We start from the raw sequence: 22,680 nt of genomic DNA on the forward strand, positions 1-22,680 counted from the left end.
AATATTTGATTGTAGAAAAATTAGTACATTTTTCTTCAAAATGTTTTTATAAACAAGTCTATATCCGATAAGTGTGGGTGTTGAATCATCAAACTTCAAAGTAGGTCTATTTTTAGAACTAGCATATGGCAGTGTGTACTTTAATCAGAATGGCTGATGAAGTTATCACTAGGAGGTGAATGACCAAAGCCTCAATTATGTAGTGGTTTTTTGGCACACTTGTACAAAAGTTGATTGGCTCTTTCAAAAAGACTAGGCTTGATTTAAATGTTTGGGGATTTATTTTCAATTTTGAGATCATTTGATATGTCCAGAAGGAAAAAGCCATTTGTTACTGTTTTAGGTTTTTACTGTGAAAATACTTCATAAAATCAAAACCATTGATGACATCATCATACGTATCATATATGTATAGATATACCTACTGATCCCATTTAAAGCATAGGTGTCTTAGATGTTACATGGAATTGAAGTGTTTAAAAATCAAAAGTTAGAAGTTTTGTGTAGAAGTGTTCGTACATTAAAAGTTTTGTGTAGAAGTGTTCATACATTAAAAGTTTTGTGTAGAAGTGTTCGTACATTAAAAGTTTTGTGTAGAAGTGTTCGTACATTAAAAGTTTTGTGTAGAAGTGTTCATACATTAAAAGTTTTGTGTAGAAGTGTTCATACATTAAAGTTTTGTGTAGAAATGTTCATACATTAAAAGTTTTGTGTAGAAGTATTCATACATTAAAAGTTTTGTGTAGAAGTGTTCATACATTAAAGTTTTGTGTAGAAGTGTTCATACATTAAAGTTTTGTTTAGAAGTGTTCATACATTAAAGTTTTGTGTAGAAGTGTTCATACATTAAAAGTTTTGTGTAGAAGTGTTCATACATTAAAGTTTTGTGTAGAAGTGTTCATACATTAAAGTTTTGTGTAGAAGTGTTCATACATTAAAAGTTTTGTGTAGAAGTGTTCATACATTAAAAGTTTTGTGTAGAAGTGTTCATACATTAAAAGTTTTGTGTAGAAGTGTTCAAGTATTAAAAGTTTTGTGTAGAAATGTTCATACATTAAAAGTTTTGTTTAGAAGTGTTCATACATTAAAAGTTTTGTTTAGAAGTATTCATACATTAAAAGTTTTGTGTAGAAGTGTTCATACATTAAAGTTTTGTGTAGAAGTGTTCATACATTAAAGTTTTGTGTAGAAGTGTTCATACATTTAGAGTTTTGTGTAGAAGTGTTCATACATTAAAAGTTTTGTGTAGAAGTGTTCATACATTAAAAGTTTTGTGTAGAAGTGTTCAAGTATTAAAAGTTTTGTGTAGAAATGTTCATACATTAAAAGTTTTGTTTAGAAGTGTTCATACATTAAAAGTTTTGTTTAGAAGTATTCATACATTAAAAGTTTTGTGTAGAAATGTTCATACATTAAAAGTTTTGTTTAGAAGTGTTCATACATTAAAAGTTTTGTTTAGAAGTATTCATACATTAAAAGTTTTGTGTAGAAGTGTTCATACATTAAAGTTTTGTGTAGAAGTGTTCATACATTAAAGTTTTGTGTAGAAGTGTTCATACATTAAAGTTTTGTGTAGAAGTGTTCATACATTAAAGTTTTGTGTAGAAGTGTTCATACATTAAAAGTTTTGTGTAGAAATGTTCAAGCATTAAAAGTTTTGTGTAAAAGTGTTCAAGTATTAAAAGTTTTGTGTAGAAATGTTCAAGCATTAAAAGTTTTGTGTAAAAGTGTTAAAGTATTAAAAGTTTTGTGTAGAAATGTTCAAGCATTAAAAGTTTTGTGTAAAAGTGTTAAAGTATTAAAAGTTTTGTGTAGAAATGTTCAAGCATTAACAGTTTTGTGTAAAAGTGTTCAAGTATTAAAAGTTTTGTATGGAAGTGTTCAAGCATTTAAAATTTTGTATGAATCTAAGTTTTTATGCATCAAAGTTTTGTATGAAAGTGTTACAAAAGTATTTAAGTATTTAACGCTATGAAAAAGCTGCCTGATTTTAAATGAAATTTTGGTTTCAATTTTAAATCTAAAAATAAATATGGATTCTTTCCTGGATAACTGAATTGAACGTCTGTTTTTGAATTGAAGAAACTGTTGCTATGATAGCATAAGGCTGGTGACCCCAGGTCAAGCGGCTGTATCTTCCTTCTACAACCACATGTCAGCGCTGAGCTGGTAGACAATTTGTACAGCTGTGTGTGTCTTGTTCTCACACAAAACTTTCTTTCTCCTCTCTCTTTCTCCCCCCATGTCAGTGGTGATGTACCAGAGAACAATATTATAAACACAGCAGTGCCCATTCCGTAGGTAGGTGTAAACACCCTGACAGAACTACACTCTTCGGCTAGTGGAAGCCATCTCATCACCACATCCCTAAAACGATTGAGGCCACATTTTTTGTGCATAGAGATCTATAATTATTGGTGTAGATTTTTTTCGGCTTTGGACAAGCATACTGACCGCTTGAATCATTGACCACGGTAAGACTTTAATGTTTAGATGTTGTGTAATTTTTCTGCCTGGCTGAGATAACCCTTCAGCACACAGATTCATTGTTTAAATTGGCCTTGCTAATTGGCTACAGTGCAGAAGTTGTTGCCATGTTGGATTTTGTGTTGGTTGGCCAGCAAGGTGATGTGAGGTTTCGGTGTTGTCAGGATGTTAAATCTGGAGAGAGGTGTGATGGAGAAAGAGATTGAGGATCTTGTAAACTGCCAAAAATTCAAATTACATTAATTAAGATGTTAAGAGTCTGGGATCTTACAGAAACAGAGAAGTGCCATGTATCTTTGTTAAACTGACATTATTTGTAGAAGTGATAGGGAACAAGGAGGTAGCATATATATATTATTCTGTCTGTAGTTGAATTGTTATTATAAAGAGGTGATGGAGTCAATGATTGGGCACAAAAAGGAGGCATATATCTTTATTCTGCCTGTAGTTGAATTGTCATTATATAGAGGTGATGGAGTCAGTAATGGGGCACAGAGAGGAGGCATATATCTTTATTCTGCCTGTAGTTGAATTGTCATTATATAGAGGTGATGGAGTCAGTAATGGGGCACAGAGAGAAGGCACATATCTTTATTCTGCCTGTAGTTGAACTGTCATTATATAGAGGTGATGGAGTCAGTAATGGGGCACAGAGAGAAGGCACATATCTTTATTCTGCCTGTAGTTGAATTGTCATTATATAGAGGTAATGGAGTCAGTAATGGGGCACAGAGAGAAGGCATATATCTTTATACTGCCTGTAGTTGAACTGTCACTATGAACTAATTGATGAGATTGGATGGTGAGATGGTTATATGGTTATACTGCCTGGATACTAACCTATATTATGAAGAAGTGATAGATTATGTTTGGGTTTGACAAGATAGTTTAAGTATTTCTACACTCTGCTGAGAGATGAATTATAATGATGGGGTGGGGTTGTAACACAGTACAGTATCCTTGTACTTTTCATCACATTCAAGTGACAGTATAAAGAGGTGATGGATTGATCTGGTGGCTGTCAGATTAAAGAAGACATTTTATCTTTAATCAGAGTAGATCTCTAGCTATCTTTAGGTCATCTTAAACATGTGTCTAGTTTAAGCACCTTAGTCCCTGCTGACACACTGTGTAACAGAAACCTTTACAGGGGGGGTACTTGGACATACAGAGGGATGAAGGGTACATATGTTTTGTTGTATAGATAACCTATATCCAGTATATGGAAATACATCTTTTCTTCGTCCCGATTTATCAGACGTGTACATCGATAGAGAACCAGACATACAGAGAAATCTGTGAAGTGTAAATTTGTTTGTAGTATAACCTTTATTCCGCCTAAATAACAGGTTTGCCCCACCTATAGGTGTGGGATATCTATCCATAGAACATACTGAGAGATATATGTACAGTGGTGAAGAGAGAGATACCTGTGTTTTATGGAAATAGAATTCTAGTTTTTACCTGTAGCTCAAGTCTTAAATGATACAAGGAGTTGCCCTGACATCTTAAGACTGTATCTATGTATATGTTTTGTTTTGTGCTTGTTTGTTTTTAAATACACACGTTGATCTAAACATATTGTTTAGACACAGATCTATGCATTCTTATTTTAAATACATTTCTTGTAGTTTTGTAAAATCGTTGATAATCCTCAGAAAAAATCAGAATATTATAAATATCAGCAGACGATGTGATTTTTTAAAAAAATTATTCGATTATAACTGATCCATGATCTGAAGTAAAATGATCATACGATCTTTTATTGTCTGTCGTTGCTGTAAAAAGGGGACTTACCACCAGCCAGGAGATCTATTAACTATATGTCAGTACATGTGTACATGTCTGTAATAAGTAATTGGATACATGTGTTTACATGGAGGACTTTTAGAAAATATAAAACAACGTAGTATGTGGATACATTTCATTGTCATCAACCACTCCTAAACACATGTTGCTCACTGCTGGTTTGGTAGATTGGAACAAAACACTGATGAAAGGATCGTACAGCCTGGGACTAAATTAGTATCTATTTGTGCATGAATAATTAACCCATGTCTGGTAATTATGTAATAAGCCCACACATATGTCTAGCTCTTCAGTAGAACAACAAAAGATAACTTATTATAAGTCACAATAAGCATGTGTAAAATCCATGGATTTGAAATAAGAACATTTCTGGTAATAAGCCCACACATATGTCTAGCTCTTCAGTAGAACAACAAAAGATAACTTATTATAAGTCACAATAAGCATATAAAAACCCATGGTTTTGAAATAATAACATTTCTGGTAATAAGCCCACACATGTCTTTAGTTTTTCTCTAGAATTACTTACAAAATACAGCTTATTATACCCCATGGATTTTTGAAATAAGCCCATTTCTGGTAATAAGCCCATGCATATCTATAACTCTTCATCAGAATAACCAACAAGTGATATACTCATTATAAGTCACAGTAAGCATGTGGAAAATCCATGGATTTGAAGTAAGTCAGTTTCTGGTAATAAGCCCACACATATCTATAGCTCTTCAGTAGAATGTACAACAGATGATAAATCAGTATAAATGTATAATAGATACAACTTATTGCAGGTTGTAATTACTGTAAACAACAATAGAAATGTGTTCGGATGCCTATTCCCATTTCAGTTTGACTCAAGTATAAGGAAATTTACTCAGAAAACTGATTTTTCAAGTTTTGAAGTTAGAGAGGTTCTACTAGCCATGTTTTACAATGGGCTTAATAGCAGACAAAGCCTTATAATTGGATAGCTACATAGTCTACAGTTTTGTCTAGACGAGTTGTCCATTATTAGGAGAACTTATTGAGGTGTGTATGAATCGGTTTATTTGTGGGGAGGATGAGCAGGAGAAGAGCACATGAGATACACATGTATATGTATGTAGCTAATTATATCTCCTATCTACACTGAGCTTTGCCAAGTAGGGTAGAAAATGCGTTAATGATCTGGTGTGATCCAGGTCTGATAGAGTAGTAGTATATGGTAGGTGAAGGGGAGGAGGAGAGCTGGAAGGGACGGGGGTGTGTTGGGAGGGTAGATTTCTATTGGTTACCTGGTAGTTGTCATAGCATTGATAATTTATCTCGACCCGATATGTCCAAGGTTCAACTTTTTTTTAGTTTTGAATGACATAAGACTTAATATTTTGTTAATTCATTCATATATCTAGTTGTTGATAAACCTTAATGAGTGTCCAGAGAGTGTACAGGTGGTCGTTATCATGCTTCAGACTACTTTAAACTGATCATAATAAACAGGGGGTCGTTATACACAAGTTTGACTATAAATGTATATTGATGGGGAAACATCACTTATCAACAATTACTTTGATATACTGTTGATATTTTCTGTCAGAAGTTGATTCATGTTATGAAATAGAGATTGGTTCAATTACCTTCAAAATGAATCATTCATAATGATGTAATATTTTCTAGAATTATACCAGATTTGATAGCTCCTTTAATTCTAATCCTCTGGTCATTCAAGTTATATGTAAGAGACTTGGAAACTTGAGATCTATTCAAATATATTGTTTATCTCTTCACGTTTCTCCACTGATGGATGACAACATTCCATTACATAGGATGTTGATAGAAGGATTGGAAATGGATTAAACTTCCTCAAAAGTTTTAATCATAAGTGCAGAGAAAAGTGAAACGTTTGAGGAGAACAGAGTCTGTTGCTTCCAGAGTTATTGGGAATAGAGTGGTGGGGGAAAAGAGGAAAGACAGGAAAGATTAAAACAGGAAGACAGATGGGGAGAAGGATAAATAAGCTATACTTATGAGGAGACCTTCCCTTTTTAAATATTGTAACAGATTCAGGTCTGGTCCGAGGTTTAGGGAAGGGAAAAGGATTGTTACATAGAGGTCTGGAGTGTTATTGGACTCTGTAGAGAAGGATTCTGCTAAAAAGCAATTAAAAATTATGTCAGGAGCTTTGTAATTAAGTATATAAGAGGTGTTTTAGAAATGGCTGCAGAGGTAAAATACGGGTAAATGTAGCTTAATTACAGAGAGAAATAGCACTGATATCATAGAGCTGGCAGAGGGAGCTCTGATTTAAAGACCTGGCCCCCTTAAAATCTTCAAATGTAAGGAAATCTCACTACTTCGGTAGTTTTTTTACAAGTGGGGCCAGGACTTCTAAATGAAATTTAATTTTGAGATTTTAAGTTTTTAATTCGACCATGGATGAGTGCTGAGGTCTGGGGTTGTTGGAGAAAGAGACAATACAAGTGTGAACGTGTTTCCCTTCTCATCCCCACTCAGATCTGGGAGGAAGTGATTTTAAGGGTCACTACTGCTCAAACACATCTCACTCACAGGTGATATTGGATTAAATAGACAATCTAATCAGACTGTAGGCCTGGTTGTTTCTCCTTACACAGCTGTAGTTACTGTTATGTCTGGCAGATGTACTGGAGCAATGGACTGTGTAATAGTGTTAGGGCATAAAAACAAAGGGAGGTAACTGATACCTCATCCAGGTATTTAGGGGAGACAATTGGTCCTAATATACGTTATACTATCACTGAATAAAGTGGGGCATACACATATACCAATATGTCAAACAGGACAACTGCTTCTGTTTTCAAAAGATTTCACACTACCACTGTATCAAGGGGAGGCAACTGATAAGAAAATTAATATTTTTCATTTTTTTTTGATTAACTGAATTCAAGACAATTAAATAGTAGCCATTTGCATGTAATTGACTTTCGATACGGTTTGAAAAAATTGAATCGTTGTGAAATAAGGGAATAAATAATCATACTATCACAGTATTATGATATTGTTCTTTTGCAATGTTAATTTGATCCTCACAAACTTCACAAATATCAGGATAGTAAACATGCTGTAAATTGTGAACAGAAAAAAAAAATGTTTTTATATCTTTTCTTTACAGACCTGTATAGAGTTGCACTAAAATCTGAAGCAGAGGCATAAGAAAATTCTTGACTTTTGTTTTATTTCTTGAACTTTATCAGATTCCAATCTACCACACCCTATAAAAATACAAAGACCTATGAAATGTACTCGAGTATTTTAGGTAACTGTTCTTGAAGAATCTAAGTGAGATTTATTGTTATGGCTGGTGTTATTGGGCCAGATACGGAGGCTGGGGATGTCCATCACTCGGTGTTTATCACTGATCTACCTTCTATCTCTACCTCTCGGTGGCAAGTGATTCATAAACTCTGTCTGTTATTCGCCCTTATCTCGCCCCGATCGGATGTATTATTCTTCACCTCTCTCTCCCACTACAGGTGGTAAGAACGGCTTCTGATCCCTGTGTTAGTGTCATTTCTTCTATCAATCAAGTACAGATATTTCCCTATGTGTAGCCACACCCATTTCTTAAAATATTATTTTTTAGCAATATTGTTGAACGTTCAAATGTTTTTTATTCTGTGTGAAACTTTCTGAATTTTAAAATATGTTGAAAAACGATATTCGAACACGTGGCTGCATTGCTATTACCAAGTAGATAATGATAATTAAGAGTGTCAGTTTTGCTGCATTATGCGAAAATTGATCGCAGGAAATGAGCTTTTTTGGAAAAACTTAGCAGATATGTTTTCATTTAATTTTTTCAAAAAAAATTGTGAAAAGTGTTGCCACTCATTAACTCATTTTCAGTTGTCAGGTAAATGTACCTGAAGTGGATGCATTGCAGACACATGTTTAAGTCCGTTAAATTGAACAGTTATCAGCAGGCCAGCTATTTCACAACTAAATGATCATCAGGTTTTGATATTGGTTTGTTATAGGTTTCCAATAAAGGAGTGTTTTCAAATTGTTCCTGTTTCCATTTCATGAAGACGTAAAAGGTTATGCTCACTTTTTAAGACTGCTCGTAATCATGGTCACCAAAATGATTGATACAAAGCTAAAATATGTATCACTTTAGCAACCCTGCAAAGCATTATTGTAACATAAGTCAACGTGACGTTGAAATGACATGATATATTGTCATGGGATTTAGAATGTATCTTGTCATGTAGATGTGGATGCAGTCATACGGATTATTGCAACTTAATCGTTTTCCTGTTTAGGTCTGTATACTGTTTAAGAGTTTTCATGTTTTATGAAATCTAAATTATGGTTTCTATTGTTTGTTGTCTAGTGAAAGTGTTAACCATTTCAGAGGAGAAGTTTTTTCTCAGATGAATCATAAAGAATCACAACAAAAAAAGACATACATTCTTTATCTCTTGCTTTTTTTGAACATGTTAGAAATACACCTAAGCTTATGTAGTTTTCATATAGCTTCCTCTATAGCACTTAGGCTACAATACCTCTGACTCAAAATAGGCTGTGGGCTTAATACAGGACAATAAATTTCAATTTTTTTTTTGTCTAACTCTACTGAACAGTAGTAGCCGTAGATTGACTTATTACCAAGCATGGATGTATTTCTAGAAGACTTGAGGAACTTGAGCAAGTCCGGGCATTGACTTCCAATCACATAGTTAATTTGAATTTATGGCAGATCTACCGCAGCCAGACTGGTTCTGTAAATTTTGAAATTAAGTCGAAAGATCAATGCTGGCCTGATGAAGGAAGTGTTGCAGCTGGCGTGATTCTGTTTCGGAGACAGGATGTCAAAACTTGTCAGATGCTGATAACATGGGCGATGAAATGATACCTTCAATGAATATATGTTTGAAAATAAATGAAGAGATAAGTTTTGCATACATACTGTTTTCTTAAAAAACTAATTGATAGATAAGAGGGCTTAAGATGATAGACAGCAGGATATATACCTGTACTTTAGACTGTATTTCAATATTTGTTACCAGAAAGGGGAATTTTGAAATGCTATGAAGAAGAATGGGATGGTTTTAACTCACAGGTGATACAAATTTTTCTTCATTTTTTTGGTAAGTGGTAGTGGAACACTCAGTCCCAAAGAGGAAGTGGTTGTCGGATTGGTATAAAAAAAAAAAACCTGTGTAATTTAATTTGAGTAATTCAAGGTTTTTTTTTAGTTGAATGATATATATAGCTGATAGGATGAGTGTGTTTAACATATAGAGGTAGACGGATGTCTTATCTGTGTGAGCAGGGTACGGAGGCTGGCTGCAGGGGGCTGAGGAGGGCCCTATCTGTTGGACCAAGGGGGGAAGCCCACACAGTACTTATCCACTGTAACTAACATGGCTCTGGGAGTGACATGGGGTACTAGCGGTTTACAGTAAGGAAATGATTCATATTCAGGATTATAACTGAAGTTTTAGAGATGATATCGAAAAAAATGTGTTTCTGTGAAGTAAATCTGTGAACTACAAGCAATTCAATCGTGCTCTGTTGGACTGGTAAACACTGAGCGTGCTGTATCTCCCTCCAAAATGAAGGAGCTCCAGGATGTACTAGATAATTTGTTAAATCATCTGAATTCACAGCTTACTGCAATCGACCAAGACGTAAGTTCCAAGGCTTCCTTGTAAATTTTTCTATGACTAGAAATGCTGACTTTAAACTTTTGCAATGGAATTTGGTTATAAACTACGCCATTTTGGTTCTTTAATGACCACTTGAATTGTCTGATCCTGCGACTTGGTGTAATTTGGTTTCAGACGTCTGTATCTTGTGTATTGTAATGTAGGTCCTTGTTAATATATGGTTGATGTGGAAAATGTCTTTCATTGCAATTGTTCCAAGTAGATTGTAGTTCCTCTTGTCTTTGGGCTTTTGATTTAGGAAGGAGAAAGAGAAGAAAAAAGAAAAAAAAGAGAAATAATGCACTTGTATGTGAATATATCTAGTTATCTACAGCTTAAAATCATCTGATCCTGTAAATTACCAAATGTCTTATTATCTTTTGATGAACATCAAAGTTTCAAGTTCTCTTACAAAATACATTGATAAAAACTAAATTTCTCAACATATACCCACATTTTTTTTTTTTTTTTTCATGAAATAAGATATTCAACCTTTCTCAATCATATTAAGTAATTAAGTAAAATGCATCGGACACTGATTCACAGGTAGTGCAAGAACAGTATATAAATGCAGCACTGACTTTAGGTACAGTTCAAGGTTTAACCGGGGCATCTGTAGACTAATATACTTACAAAGAGGTACCAGTGTACCAAAGTCCACGCTGATGATGATATGTGGTAGTGTAGATTCTCACATGTGTTTGGGAACTGAACTCGATGACCTAGCACCAGTCTGTGATGAGGAATGCATGCATTAGACCCAAAGAAAGTGATAAAATTCTGTTCATACATTCTTATTTATGATATCGATGCATTTCCGGTTGATTTTGACATTTTTATGATAGGAAAAAGTTATGTTCCTGCTTATATATCTTAATTAGATTCATGTTGTACCCATCCTCGGCATTCCATGAAGGACCCCTCAGTCCAATCCCCAACCTGTCTCAGCTATTTTTATACCAATTAAGGTCTACAATAAGTTATATAGTTGATGCTAATTGAAAATGCACATATGTGTAGAGATATTTATATAGGAACAAAGATATTTATATATATGTGTAGAGATATTTATATATATGTGTAGAGATATTTATATAGGAACAAAGATATCTATATATATGTGTAGAGATATTTATATAGGAACAAAGATATTTATATATATGTGTAGAGATATTTATATATATGTAGTCTATCGCTGTACTAATAGTATACATGGATACCTTGACTTTAATTGAATTCTGCATGTTGCAAATGGTCTCCTGCAGCTAAAAGTGTCTCGATGATGGGATGCTTAGATAACGAGGATTTTGTAAAAGGAAATTAGACATGTCTCGATAATGGGATGCGTAGATTATGAGGATTTTGTAAAAGGAAATAAGACATGTCTTGATGATGGGATGCCTAGATAACAAGGGTTTTGTAACAGGAAATAAGACATGTCTTGATAGTGGGATGCCTAAATTATGACGATTTTGTAACAGGAAATTAGACATGTCCTCCAAAACAATGGTTGGAGGAAAGAAGTAAATACATTTAGTGGTACTTGGCTAGAATGCTTTTTAATAAAATGTCATGGTATTTCACGCTGGGAAGTCTTAATAGGGACTGTCAGAAACAGTAAGTTTCTGATCAAGGTTGTATAAGGTATAAGCTTTAAGATGATTTTCAATTCCATTATATTTGATAATCTCGTTATAACAACAGTTAACTACTCAAACTGTATATGTTGACTATAGATTTGTGGGCAAGCTTACTAAGCAAGCTGTATTCAATGCAAGGCAACCATGATGCCTGATAGCAGACGGCATTTGAGTGTGCAGTCCTTCCTGTCTTGTTGATAAAAAAAGGACATTTTTTAAAAAAGTATTCTTTGCATGCTGTGATCTAGCTGGGTTTTTTTTAAGTTAACATTTTGATGTTTTTAAAAAAGAAATCAGGCGATTGGATTTTAAAGAGTAACACCACATGTTCTTTTATCCTGATTGAGTAAACTTTAACCCATGTCTATTGCAGTTTTAGTTGTAAATACCAGCAGGTCGTGTAAAAAGCTCACCAACCAACTCTGTGTCAGTAATCATGTTTTGGCTGCTTGCATTGACATATTCTAGGATTAAAAGATGGCTATATTTAGACCTGTAGCAACATGGTTGACTGCAAAGATGTACACAGTAGGATTTGTCTATCTTTCATCAAAGCATCAAAGTTCATTTTTATCTGTAGAGTACTAAATGAAGGTTAAGATGTTGACTCGGCTCATTGTTACACGGTGATTGTTGTGGTAAATACCAATTTCCTGGAACAATTGAAATGGATGAAAATTAGGTTAACTATCATGAATATTTTGTCTTAATTTGGAAAGAAAATGACCAATATGAAGACTTTGTCAAGAGAGTGTGATGTATTTATTACACTTTTCATCAGTTAACATAAATTTTTGACAATTTTCAGGTATGAACAATGTTATGCGTAGAACTAGAAGAGAATTCCAGGTGAAAATTGACTCAGGTCAATATTGGCCCCAAAAAACAGAGCAAAAACCTGGACATTCAGTTTATAACGCTTTGATAATCAACAGATAAACAAAGATTATAAGACCGGTCATTTATAGGACAACTGCACTAGAATTATCTCAACTAAAGAAGAGCATTCCTTGTGCACAAATTAAATAGTAAAAATATGGTGAGAAGATCAGGCATATATATATAGTGTTTATATTAGTCAGAAACATGCATAGCACGCTGCATGTAATTGTTAACATATGTGCTGTTCATATTTACAAAGCTGCAACAGTTCCGGGTAATGAGATGAGTGGGTGTAGTCAGACATTTTATGGAGCTACAAAAGATTTTTTTCATATTTCTAATGTCCATTATATATAAACACAGAAATAGCTAAAAATTGTTGGTGATTACAATTTCTTCACAGTGCCATCATAATACATGCGTGGCCTTTTGTGGCTCAACAGATGCCCAATGCACAATTTAACACGCAAATTGACGGAAAACTGTAAGTTGAGTCGACAAACAAGCTATTTTGAGGGCATGTCCTATAAAACAGAATTGCCAAAAATAGACCTTAGCTTGTGATACTTGTTTCTTGTGTAATGTAATCCTTTTGAACGTTGATCTCCATCTGAATAAAACTGTGCAGAATTTATGAGTTTGATAACTCCAAAGTGAATATAAGATAAGGTTTTTATTTAATTAAAATTTAAGTAATGTAAATTGGGAGGGATGAAAACGTCATGACAGGTATATTTAAGTGTTTTACATCAGAATGTTCATATGAACAGGTTTACATGATATACCATACTTTTTTCCCCTGTTGCATTGATGTACTTGGGTTATGGCCTAATTGTACCAGCTACAGGTATATAATCCACAGCCTAATTATACCAGCTACAGGTATATAATCCACAGCCTAATTATACCAGCTACAGGTATATAATCCACAGCCTAATTATACCAGCTACAGGTATATAATCCACAGCCTAATTATACCAGCTACAGGTATATAATCCACAGCCTAATATATATACCAGCTACAGGTATATAATCCACAGCCTAATTATACCAACTACAGGTATATAATCCACAGCCTAATTATACCAGCTACAGGTATATAATCCACAGCCTAATTATACCAGCTACAGGTATATAATCCACAGCCTAATTATACCAGCTACAGGTATATAATCCACAGCCTAATTATACCAGCTACAGGTATATAATCCACAGCCTAATTATACCAGCTACAGGTATATAATCCACAGCCTAATTATACCAGCTACAGGTATATAATCCACAGCCTAATTATACCAGCTACTGATATATAATCCACAGCCTAATTATACCAGCTACAGGTATATAATCCACAGCCTAATTATACCAGCTACAGGTATATAATCCACAGCCTAATTATACCAGCTACAGGTATATAATCCACAGCCTAATTATACCAGCTACTACAGGTATATAATCCACAGCCTAATTATACCAGCTACAGGTATATAATCCACAGCCTAATTATACCAGCTACAGGTATATAATCCACAGCCTAATTATACCAGCTACAGGTATATAATCCACAGCCTAATTATACCAGCTACAGGTATATAATCCACAGCCTAATTATACCAGCTACAGGTATATAATCCACAGCCTAATTATACCAGCTACAGGTATATAATCCACAGCCTAATTATACCAGCTACAGGTATATAATCCACAGCCTAATTATACCAGCTACAGGTATATAATCCACAGCCTAATTATACCAGCTACAGGTATATAATCCACAGCCTAATTATACCAGCTACAGGTATATAATCCACAGCCTAATTATACCAGCTACAGGTATATAATCCACAGCCTTATTATACCAGCTACAGGTATATAATCCACAGCCTAATTATACCAGCTACAGGTATATAATCCACACTAATTATACCAGCTACAGGTATATAATCCACAGCCTAATTATACCAGCTACAGGTATATAATCCACAGCCTAATTATACCAGCTACAGGTATATAATCCACAGCCTAATTATACCAGCTACAGGTATATAATCCACAGCCTAATTATACCAGCTACAGGTATATAATCCACAGCCTACCAGCTACAGGTATATATACCTAATTATACCAGCTACAGGTATATAATCCACAGCCTAATTATACCAGCTACAGGTATATAATCCACAGCCTAATTATACCAGCTACAGGTATATAATCCACAGCCTAATTATACCAGCTACAGGTATATAATCCACAGCCTAATTATACCAGCTACAGGTATATAATCCACAGCCTAATTATACCAGCTACTACAGGTATATAATCCACAGCCTAATTATACCAGCTACAGGTATATAATCCACAGCCTAATTATACCAGCTACAGGTATATAATCCACAGCCTAATTATACCAGCTACAGGTATATAATCCACAGCCTAATTATACCAGCTACAGGTATATAATCCACAGCTACTCCACAATTATACCAGCTACAGGTATATAATCCACAGCCTACAGGTATATAATACCAGCTACAGGTATATAATCCACAGCCTAATTATACCAGCTACAGGTATATAATCCACAGCCTAATTATACCCTACATATATAATCCACAGCTACAGGTATATAATCCACAGCCTAATTATACCAACTACAGGTATATAATCCACAGCCTAATTATACCAGCTACAGGTATATAATCCACAGCCTAATTATACCAGCTACAGGTATATAATCCACAGCCTAATTATACCAGCTACAGGTATATAATCCACAGCCTATTATTATACTACAGGTATATAATTACCAACTACAGGTATATAATCCACAGCCTAATTATACCAGCTACAGGTATATAATCCACAGCCTAATTATACCAGCTACAGGTATATAATCCACAGCCTGATTATACCAGCTACAGGTATATAATCCACAGCCTAATTATACCAGCTACAGGTATATAATCCACAGCCTAATTATACCAGCTACAGGTATATAATCCACAGCCTAATTATACCAACTACAGGTATATAATCCACAGCCTGATTATACCAGCTACAGGTATATAATCCACAGCCTAATTATACCAGCTACAGGTATATAATCCACAGCCTAATTATACCAGCTACAGGTATATAATCCACAGCCTAATTATACCAGCTACAGGTATATAATCCACAGCCTAATTATACCAGCTACAGGTATATAATCCACAGCCTAATTATACCAGCTACAGGTATATAATCCACAGCCTAATTATACCAGCTACAGGTATATAATCCACAGCCTAATTATACAGCCTACAGGTATATAATCCACACCTAATTATACCAGCTACAGGTATATAATCCACAGCCTAATTATACCAGCTACAGGTATATAATCCACAGCCTAATTATACCAGCTACAGGTATATAATCCACAGCCTAATTATACCAGCTACAGGTATATAATCCACAGCCTAATTATACCAGCTACAGGTATATAATCCACAGCCTAATTATACCAGCTACAGGTATATAATCCACAGCCTACCATCCACAGGTATATAATAGCTACAGGTATATAATCCACAGCCTAATTATACCAGCTACAGGTATATAATCCACAGCCTACCAGCTACAGGTATTATACCAACTACCTAATTATACCATCTACAGGTATATAATCCACAGCCTAATTATACCAGCTACAGGTATATAATCCACAGCCTAATTATACCAGCTACAGGTATATAATCCACAGCCTAATTATACCAGCTACAGGTATATAATCCACAGCCTAATTATACCAGCTACAGGTATATAATCCACAGCCTAATTATACCAGCTACAGGTATATAATCCACAGCCTAATTATACCAGCTACAGGTATATAATCCACAGCCTAATTATACCAGCTACAGGTATATAATCCACAGCCTAATTATACCAGCTACAGGTATATAATCCACAGCCTAATTATACCAGCTACAGGTATATAATCCACAGCCTAATTATACCAGCTACAGGTATATAATCCACAGCCTAATTATACCAGCTACAGGTATATAATCCACAGCCTAATTATACCAGCTACAGGTATATAATCCACAGCCTAATTATACCAACTACAGGTATATAATCCACAGCCTAATTATACCAGCTACAGGTATATAATCCACAGCCTGATTATACCAGCTACAGGTATATAATCCACAGCCTAATTATACCAGCTACATGTATATAATCCACTGCCTAATTATACCAGATACTGATATATAATCCACAGCCTAATTATACCAGCTACAGGTATATAATCCACAGCCTAATTATACAGGTATATAATCCACAGCCTAATTATACCAGCTACAGGTATATAATCCACAGTCTGATTATACCAGCTACAGGTATATAATCCACAGCCTAATTATACCAGCTACAGGTATATAATCCACAGCCTAATTATACCAGCTACAGGTATATAATCCACAGCCTAATTATACCAGCTACTGATATATAATCCACAGCCTAATTATACCAGCTACTGATATATAATCCACAGCCTAATTATACCAACTATAGGTATGTAAGCCAAAACACATGCATTTTTTTTCAATCTTTTGGTTTTTTTCATCTTGAAGATAATTGAAATTTGACACACATTTGAAATAATAGGTATAATATGATGTCATGCTGGAATCATACATGTTTCTAGTGACACCAGTAAGCTTTGATCTTCTCAGTACTATTGTTAATGTTTGATTTTTTTTATACATTTCATTTCCATTCTTTATGGGTGACCTTTGTATTTAGAGCTATGTTTGACCTGTGACGTTTGTATCTGGTTTCATCAATGACCTATGACCTTCGCATCTCATTTTATTAGATTAATGACCTATGACTTTTGCCCATACACTAGGTAACATTGGATATGACCACCCAAAAAACTGTGTCCCTTTGATTATCCATCTGATGACCCTATGACCTTTGGTTTTTTATAGATAAATCCAAACAGCAAAGCCTATAATGAGGGCGTAATTGTGGGCGACTATGTTGAAGCCATTAATGGGCAGAAGGCGGAAGGATTGCAGCATGGAGATGCCCAGCAACTCATTAAAACAGCCAATCAGGAGCTTAAACTGCAACTTCATAGGTAAGCACTACAGCAGTAAGCTTGGTAGGTAATATAGTTAGCCAATCAGAATCATTTGATGAATTTTTTTTTAAGTCCTGTGTTTTAGAGATGAAAGCCAAAATCATGAGGATATACATTGCAAGGACATCTAATATTATTGAAAAAACAACAGAACAGCATAAATGACTTAGTCATTATGTAGTGAACTAAAATGGTATTCAATATGTCATAAATGAAGGATTTGTCAGTACATTATTAATCGTTTCTTGTTTCAGATCCGGCCCCACAATAAATGGTCATGGTCAAGTGAACGGAGGTCTGCCACACAAGGATAAACACAGCATATCAGGTATACTGTCACTTTCTGTCTAGAAAATAGGGTCACTTCCTGTCAGGATAGTAGGATCACTTCCTGTCAGAATTTTAGGATCACTTCCTGTCAGGACTGTAAAGTCACTTCCTCTCTGGACAATAGAATCACATCCTGTCACAGCAACATAGTCATTTCCTGTCTGGGCAGTATGGTCAGTTGGAAGTAGGTTCACTTCATGTCAACACAGAGGGGTCATTTACTGACAGGACTGTAAACAGTCACTTCCTGTATAGCTAGTATGCATGGTCACTTCCTTTGTTGGCATTATGATCACTCAATGTCCCGGCATGCAGTATGGACACTTCAAGTCATTTTTGACAGAGCAGTTTGACCATTTCTTGACAAGTCCAGTAGGTTCCTGTCAGGTTAGTGTTGTAACTTCTTGTTCAGGCTGTGCAGTCACTTCCTCTTAGCCCATTATGATCACTTCCTGTCAGGGCAATATTTTTCACTTCCTGTTAGGACAGTATTGTCACTTCATATAAACATGTATTGCCTAAAATTGCCTGAAAAACTAAGGCAATTTTTGTTTTGAAATAGTGATAAAACCTTGATTTAGGCCAATGGAACTGTGAGTAGAGAATATACAGGTAAGAAAAAGGTATGAGGTGGCATTGTCAGCATTGTCAGCAGGACAAAAAGTATTGTAGACTGTCTTTTTTATGTCCCTCGATCAAAAAATTGGGGTCATTTTGTTTTTGTGTCATTGTCAACTTTAACCTTGCCCATAACTATTGCATCGTAAGATGTAGGGCTCTCGTATTTGGCATGTGTATTCCTTGTGTCAAAATCTTTTCGGTGGTACCAAAATATCCGTTGGAAAAAATTAACATTGACCATAATTATTGCACCATAAGAGGTAGGGCTTTCTGAATTGATCAAATAACATTTATCACATACTAAAATGAAAAACGGAATTTTACTTACTGTGTCACTACTGTTCACCATCATATTTACAAAATGAATTGCCTTGTTTTCAAAACTGTTACATAACATTTATAACTAGTGTTAAATTTGAGAGGAGTTTTTCGAACCAAAGAAATGGTCAAGATAGACATTCAAAATCACCCATGGATATCGGGATAGCATAGAGACGTTGCTGAAAGTGTATAAAATATGTATATAGTCAACAACATGATAAATGTTTTTGATGTCCCTTTAAAATCCAGATTCAGAGAAATTTATGTTAATGAAGAAAAGATTATGTAAAGCTGTAAAAATCAACACTACAGGCAGCCTCCAATCTTGTCTACAGTAAAGGCTTTACCAGTTCATGGTAAACTTTTTCAGGCATTGGGACATCAAAGATACAGAGTTTGTAAACATAAATAATGGCAATTTGTGTTATTTAGTAAACATTTTACTTGATGTGTAAACTGTACAGAATCCTGTGGATGATCTGTTCCCCAGTAAAATCTCTTCAGCATAATTCAGAGTTAAATCGACTTTCTGAAAGTAGGTTAGTGGAAGGTGTATTGGAGTCAGCCATCAGTCAGTATGCATTCTATCGATATGTTTGTCATGTTGTTATTTTGAGGTGGGGTCTCCTTGTATTAGCTGGCAGCAACCTCATTAAACAACATACAGGAGGTTTGTCACATACTATCCCCACCAACTAGGGTAAGGTAACGTGCCAAAATACGACCAGGAAAGTCTGCTGTAACACCTTATTTTCCTGTTAAGCAATATATCTCGTCTTTATCCCTTTCCCTTCCAATCCTAAGTTAACTATTGCAGTCAGACTTGTATCTGAGGATATTCTGTGATGTCTGTAGCCTAACATATTGTCCTGTATTTTCGATCGCTCACTATTGATTTTTGCATGTGATTTCTTTTCTTTTTTTTTATATGCAATATTTAATTTAAGATAATAGATTTGATTGTGCATGAATTAGTTAAGATACATGTTGCTAATCACTTAAATATTACTTGTTGTATATTCTTACCATTTTGATACATTTTCTACAGGAATATTTCCCAGCATGCCTACCAAGATTGACCAATCAGATAACACTTTGCAAAATAAAGCCTTTGTCAGGGATCCAATTTTGAATTTGCCCCACCCATCAGATCACATGACTAAGCTATATCCTGCCTCTCATTATTCTGTGAACTATTCCCCGGGACTGTACAGTTCCATGCCACTTCATATTAGCCAATCAGCTGCCATGTACAATGCCCAACCATTTTGTGTTGACCAATCAGCGGGAATGTTTCATGCCTCGTTGAAGATGATCGACCAACCACAAGGCTTGTTCAGGGCCACACTTCAGTTAGTTGACCCACCTCCCTCGGAACTTTTCCGAGCCGTACCATTTGTGATTGGTCAGTCTAAAGAAGGGGGCTGGGCGACGAAGGATGACAGAACACACGAGATGCCATGTAAGGTCATAGGTGTGAGGCATGGCTTGTTTGCTTTAACACTGATGGGTGACATGCAGTTTCCCTCACGCTTTTGTGAAGATTTCCTGTCTGATGTGCTTTTGTTTTCTTCTTTACGAGTGTGGTAGCTGTTTTTGTTTTATTTTCAGATGAAGAGTCTAGGTTTTTCATTGTGATTCTATATATAAAGAGCTTGCTGTTCAGTACAAATGTTTTCACACATGTCCAGAACACACAACACAAATATATTATTCATGATTGAAAAAATTAATGTGTATTAAAAAAGAACAGAACACTCTAAAATCATATCGTAAACATTCCTCATATTTCTGCTCGAAATCGGCTTCAGGTCCTTAAATTTGTTAATTGGACAACATTCCAGAAGCTAAGACAACCAGACCAAAATTTTATACCTTCACCTGAAAAAGAGGTTGGGGGGAAAAAACATGCATTGTCATATTGGTGTGTTTGATTATAAAATACGTAAGACTGTCCAAGAAAGAAATGATGCTGTTGTAGAGAGGTGACCTGTATAGACAAATTAACAGTAATTCAAAAAAGTTGATCACTGTTGGGATTTACTAACAGAAGTTGGTGTAGACAAATGCTTTCACTTTCAGTTTTCAAAGATTCTGTTTCAGAAGTAGCTATTACATTACCTAAGCATTAATTGATTTGTGCTTTTAGTAAAGGCAGTAGGGTTTTAGTATAGGCAGTAGGGTTTTAGTATAGGCAGTAGGGTTTTAGTATAGGCAGTAGGGTTTTAGTATAGACAGTAGGGTTTTAGTATAGGCAATAGGGTTTTAGTATAGACAGTAGGGTTTTAGTATAGGCAGTAGGGTTTTAGTATGGACAGTAAGGTTTTAGTATAGGCAGTAGGGTTTTAGTATAGGCAGTAGGGTTTTAGTATAGGCAGTAGGCAGTAGGGTTTTAGTATAGACAGTAGGGTTTTAGTATAGGCAGTAGGTTTTTAGTATAGACAGTAGGGTTTTAGTATAGGCAGTAGGTTTTTAGTATAGACAGTAGGGTTTTAGTATAGACAGTAGGATTTTAGTATGGACAGTAGGGTTTTAGTATAGGCAGTAGGGTTTTAGTATAGGCAGTAGGGTTTTAGTATGGACAGTAGGGTTTTAGTATGGGCAGTAGGGTTTTAGTATAGGCAGTAGGGTTTTAGTATAGACAGTAGGGTTTTAGTATGGACAGTAGGGTTTTAGTATGGACAGTAGGGTTTTAGTATAGACAGTAGGGTTTTAGTATGGACAGTAGGGTTTTAGTATAGGCAGTAGGGTTTTAGTATGGACAGTAGGGTTTTAGTATAGGCAGTAGGGTTTTAGTATGGACAGTAGGGTTTTAGTATGGACAGTAGGGTTTTAGTATGGACAGTAGGGTTTTAGTATAGGCAGTAGGGTTTTAGTATGGACAGTAGGGTTTTAGTATAGGCAGTAGGTTTTTAGTATAGACAGTAGGGTTTTAGTATAGGCAGTAGGGTTTTAGTATAGACAGTAGGGTTTTAGTATAGCCTGTAGTTTTTTAGTCGCTATGTCAAGAGTGTGGCTTTTCCTTGCATAGAGTGTATGTAGATGAAAGTGTATCTACATGTACAATGTGTATGTCAAAAGACATGTGTCTATCAAACAAGACATGTCTTTCACACAAGATGTGCCTATAACACAAGAAATGTATCTATCACACAATATGTATCCATCACATATGTCTATCATACACGATGTATAGATCACACATGACATATGTCTATCACACAAGGCATGTGTCAATAGTAATAGACACATGTCAATCACACAAGATGTGTCTATCACAAAAGACATCTGTATATCACACAAGACATCTGTCCATCACACAAGATGTGTCCATCAAACAAGATGTGTCTATCACACAAGACATCTGTCTATCACAAAAGACATCTGTATATCACACAAGACATCTGTCCATCACACAAGATGTGTCTATCACACAAGACATCTATATATCACACAAGACATCTGTGTGGACACAAGACATCTGTATATCACACAAGACATCTGTCTATCACACAAGACATCTGTATATCACACAAGACATCAGTCTATCACACAAGACATCTGTACATCACACAAGATGTGTCTATCACACAAAACATCTGTCTATCACACAAGACATCTGTATATCACACAAGACATCTGTATATCACACAAGACATCTGTCTATCACAAGACATCTGTATATCACACAAGACATCTGTATATCACACAAGACATCAGTCTATCACACAAGACACCTGTACATCACACAAGATGTGTCTATCACACAAAACATCTTTCTATCACA

The 22,680-nt window shown here is 35.1% G+C and overlaps 1 protein-coding gene across 7 annotated transcripts in view; it reads left to right on the forward strand.

Moving 5' to 3' along the window:
• The window catches only part of LOC132547177 (uncharacterized), a 138,005-nt gene that overhangs the window by 17,636 nt on the left and 97,689 nt on the right, over positions 1–22,680 (forward strand). For all 7 annotated transcript variants that reach the window (XM_060210932.1, XM_060210933.1, XM_060210934.1 and 4 more), the window contains exons 2-3: positions 17,467–17,618; positions 17,876–17,949. In XM_060210932.1, coding sequence (XP_060066915.1) covers positions 17,467–17,618; positions 17,876–17,949 — 226 coding nt within the window. The remainder of the gene's footprint in view (positions 1–17,466; positions 17,619–17,875; positions 17,950–22,680) is intronic.

The sequence above is a fragment of the Ylistrum balloti genome, unplaced genomic scaffold (assembly GCF_031769215.1).
Source record: "Ylistrum balloti isolate Yb309-2 unplaced genomic scaffold, AGI_CSIRO_Ybal_v1 Utg369936, whole genome shotgun sequence".
In the NCBI taxonomy this organism is placed as follows: domain Eukaryota; kingdom Metazoa; phylum Mollusca; class Bivalvia; order Pectinida; family Pectinidae; genus Ylistrum; species Ylistrum balloti.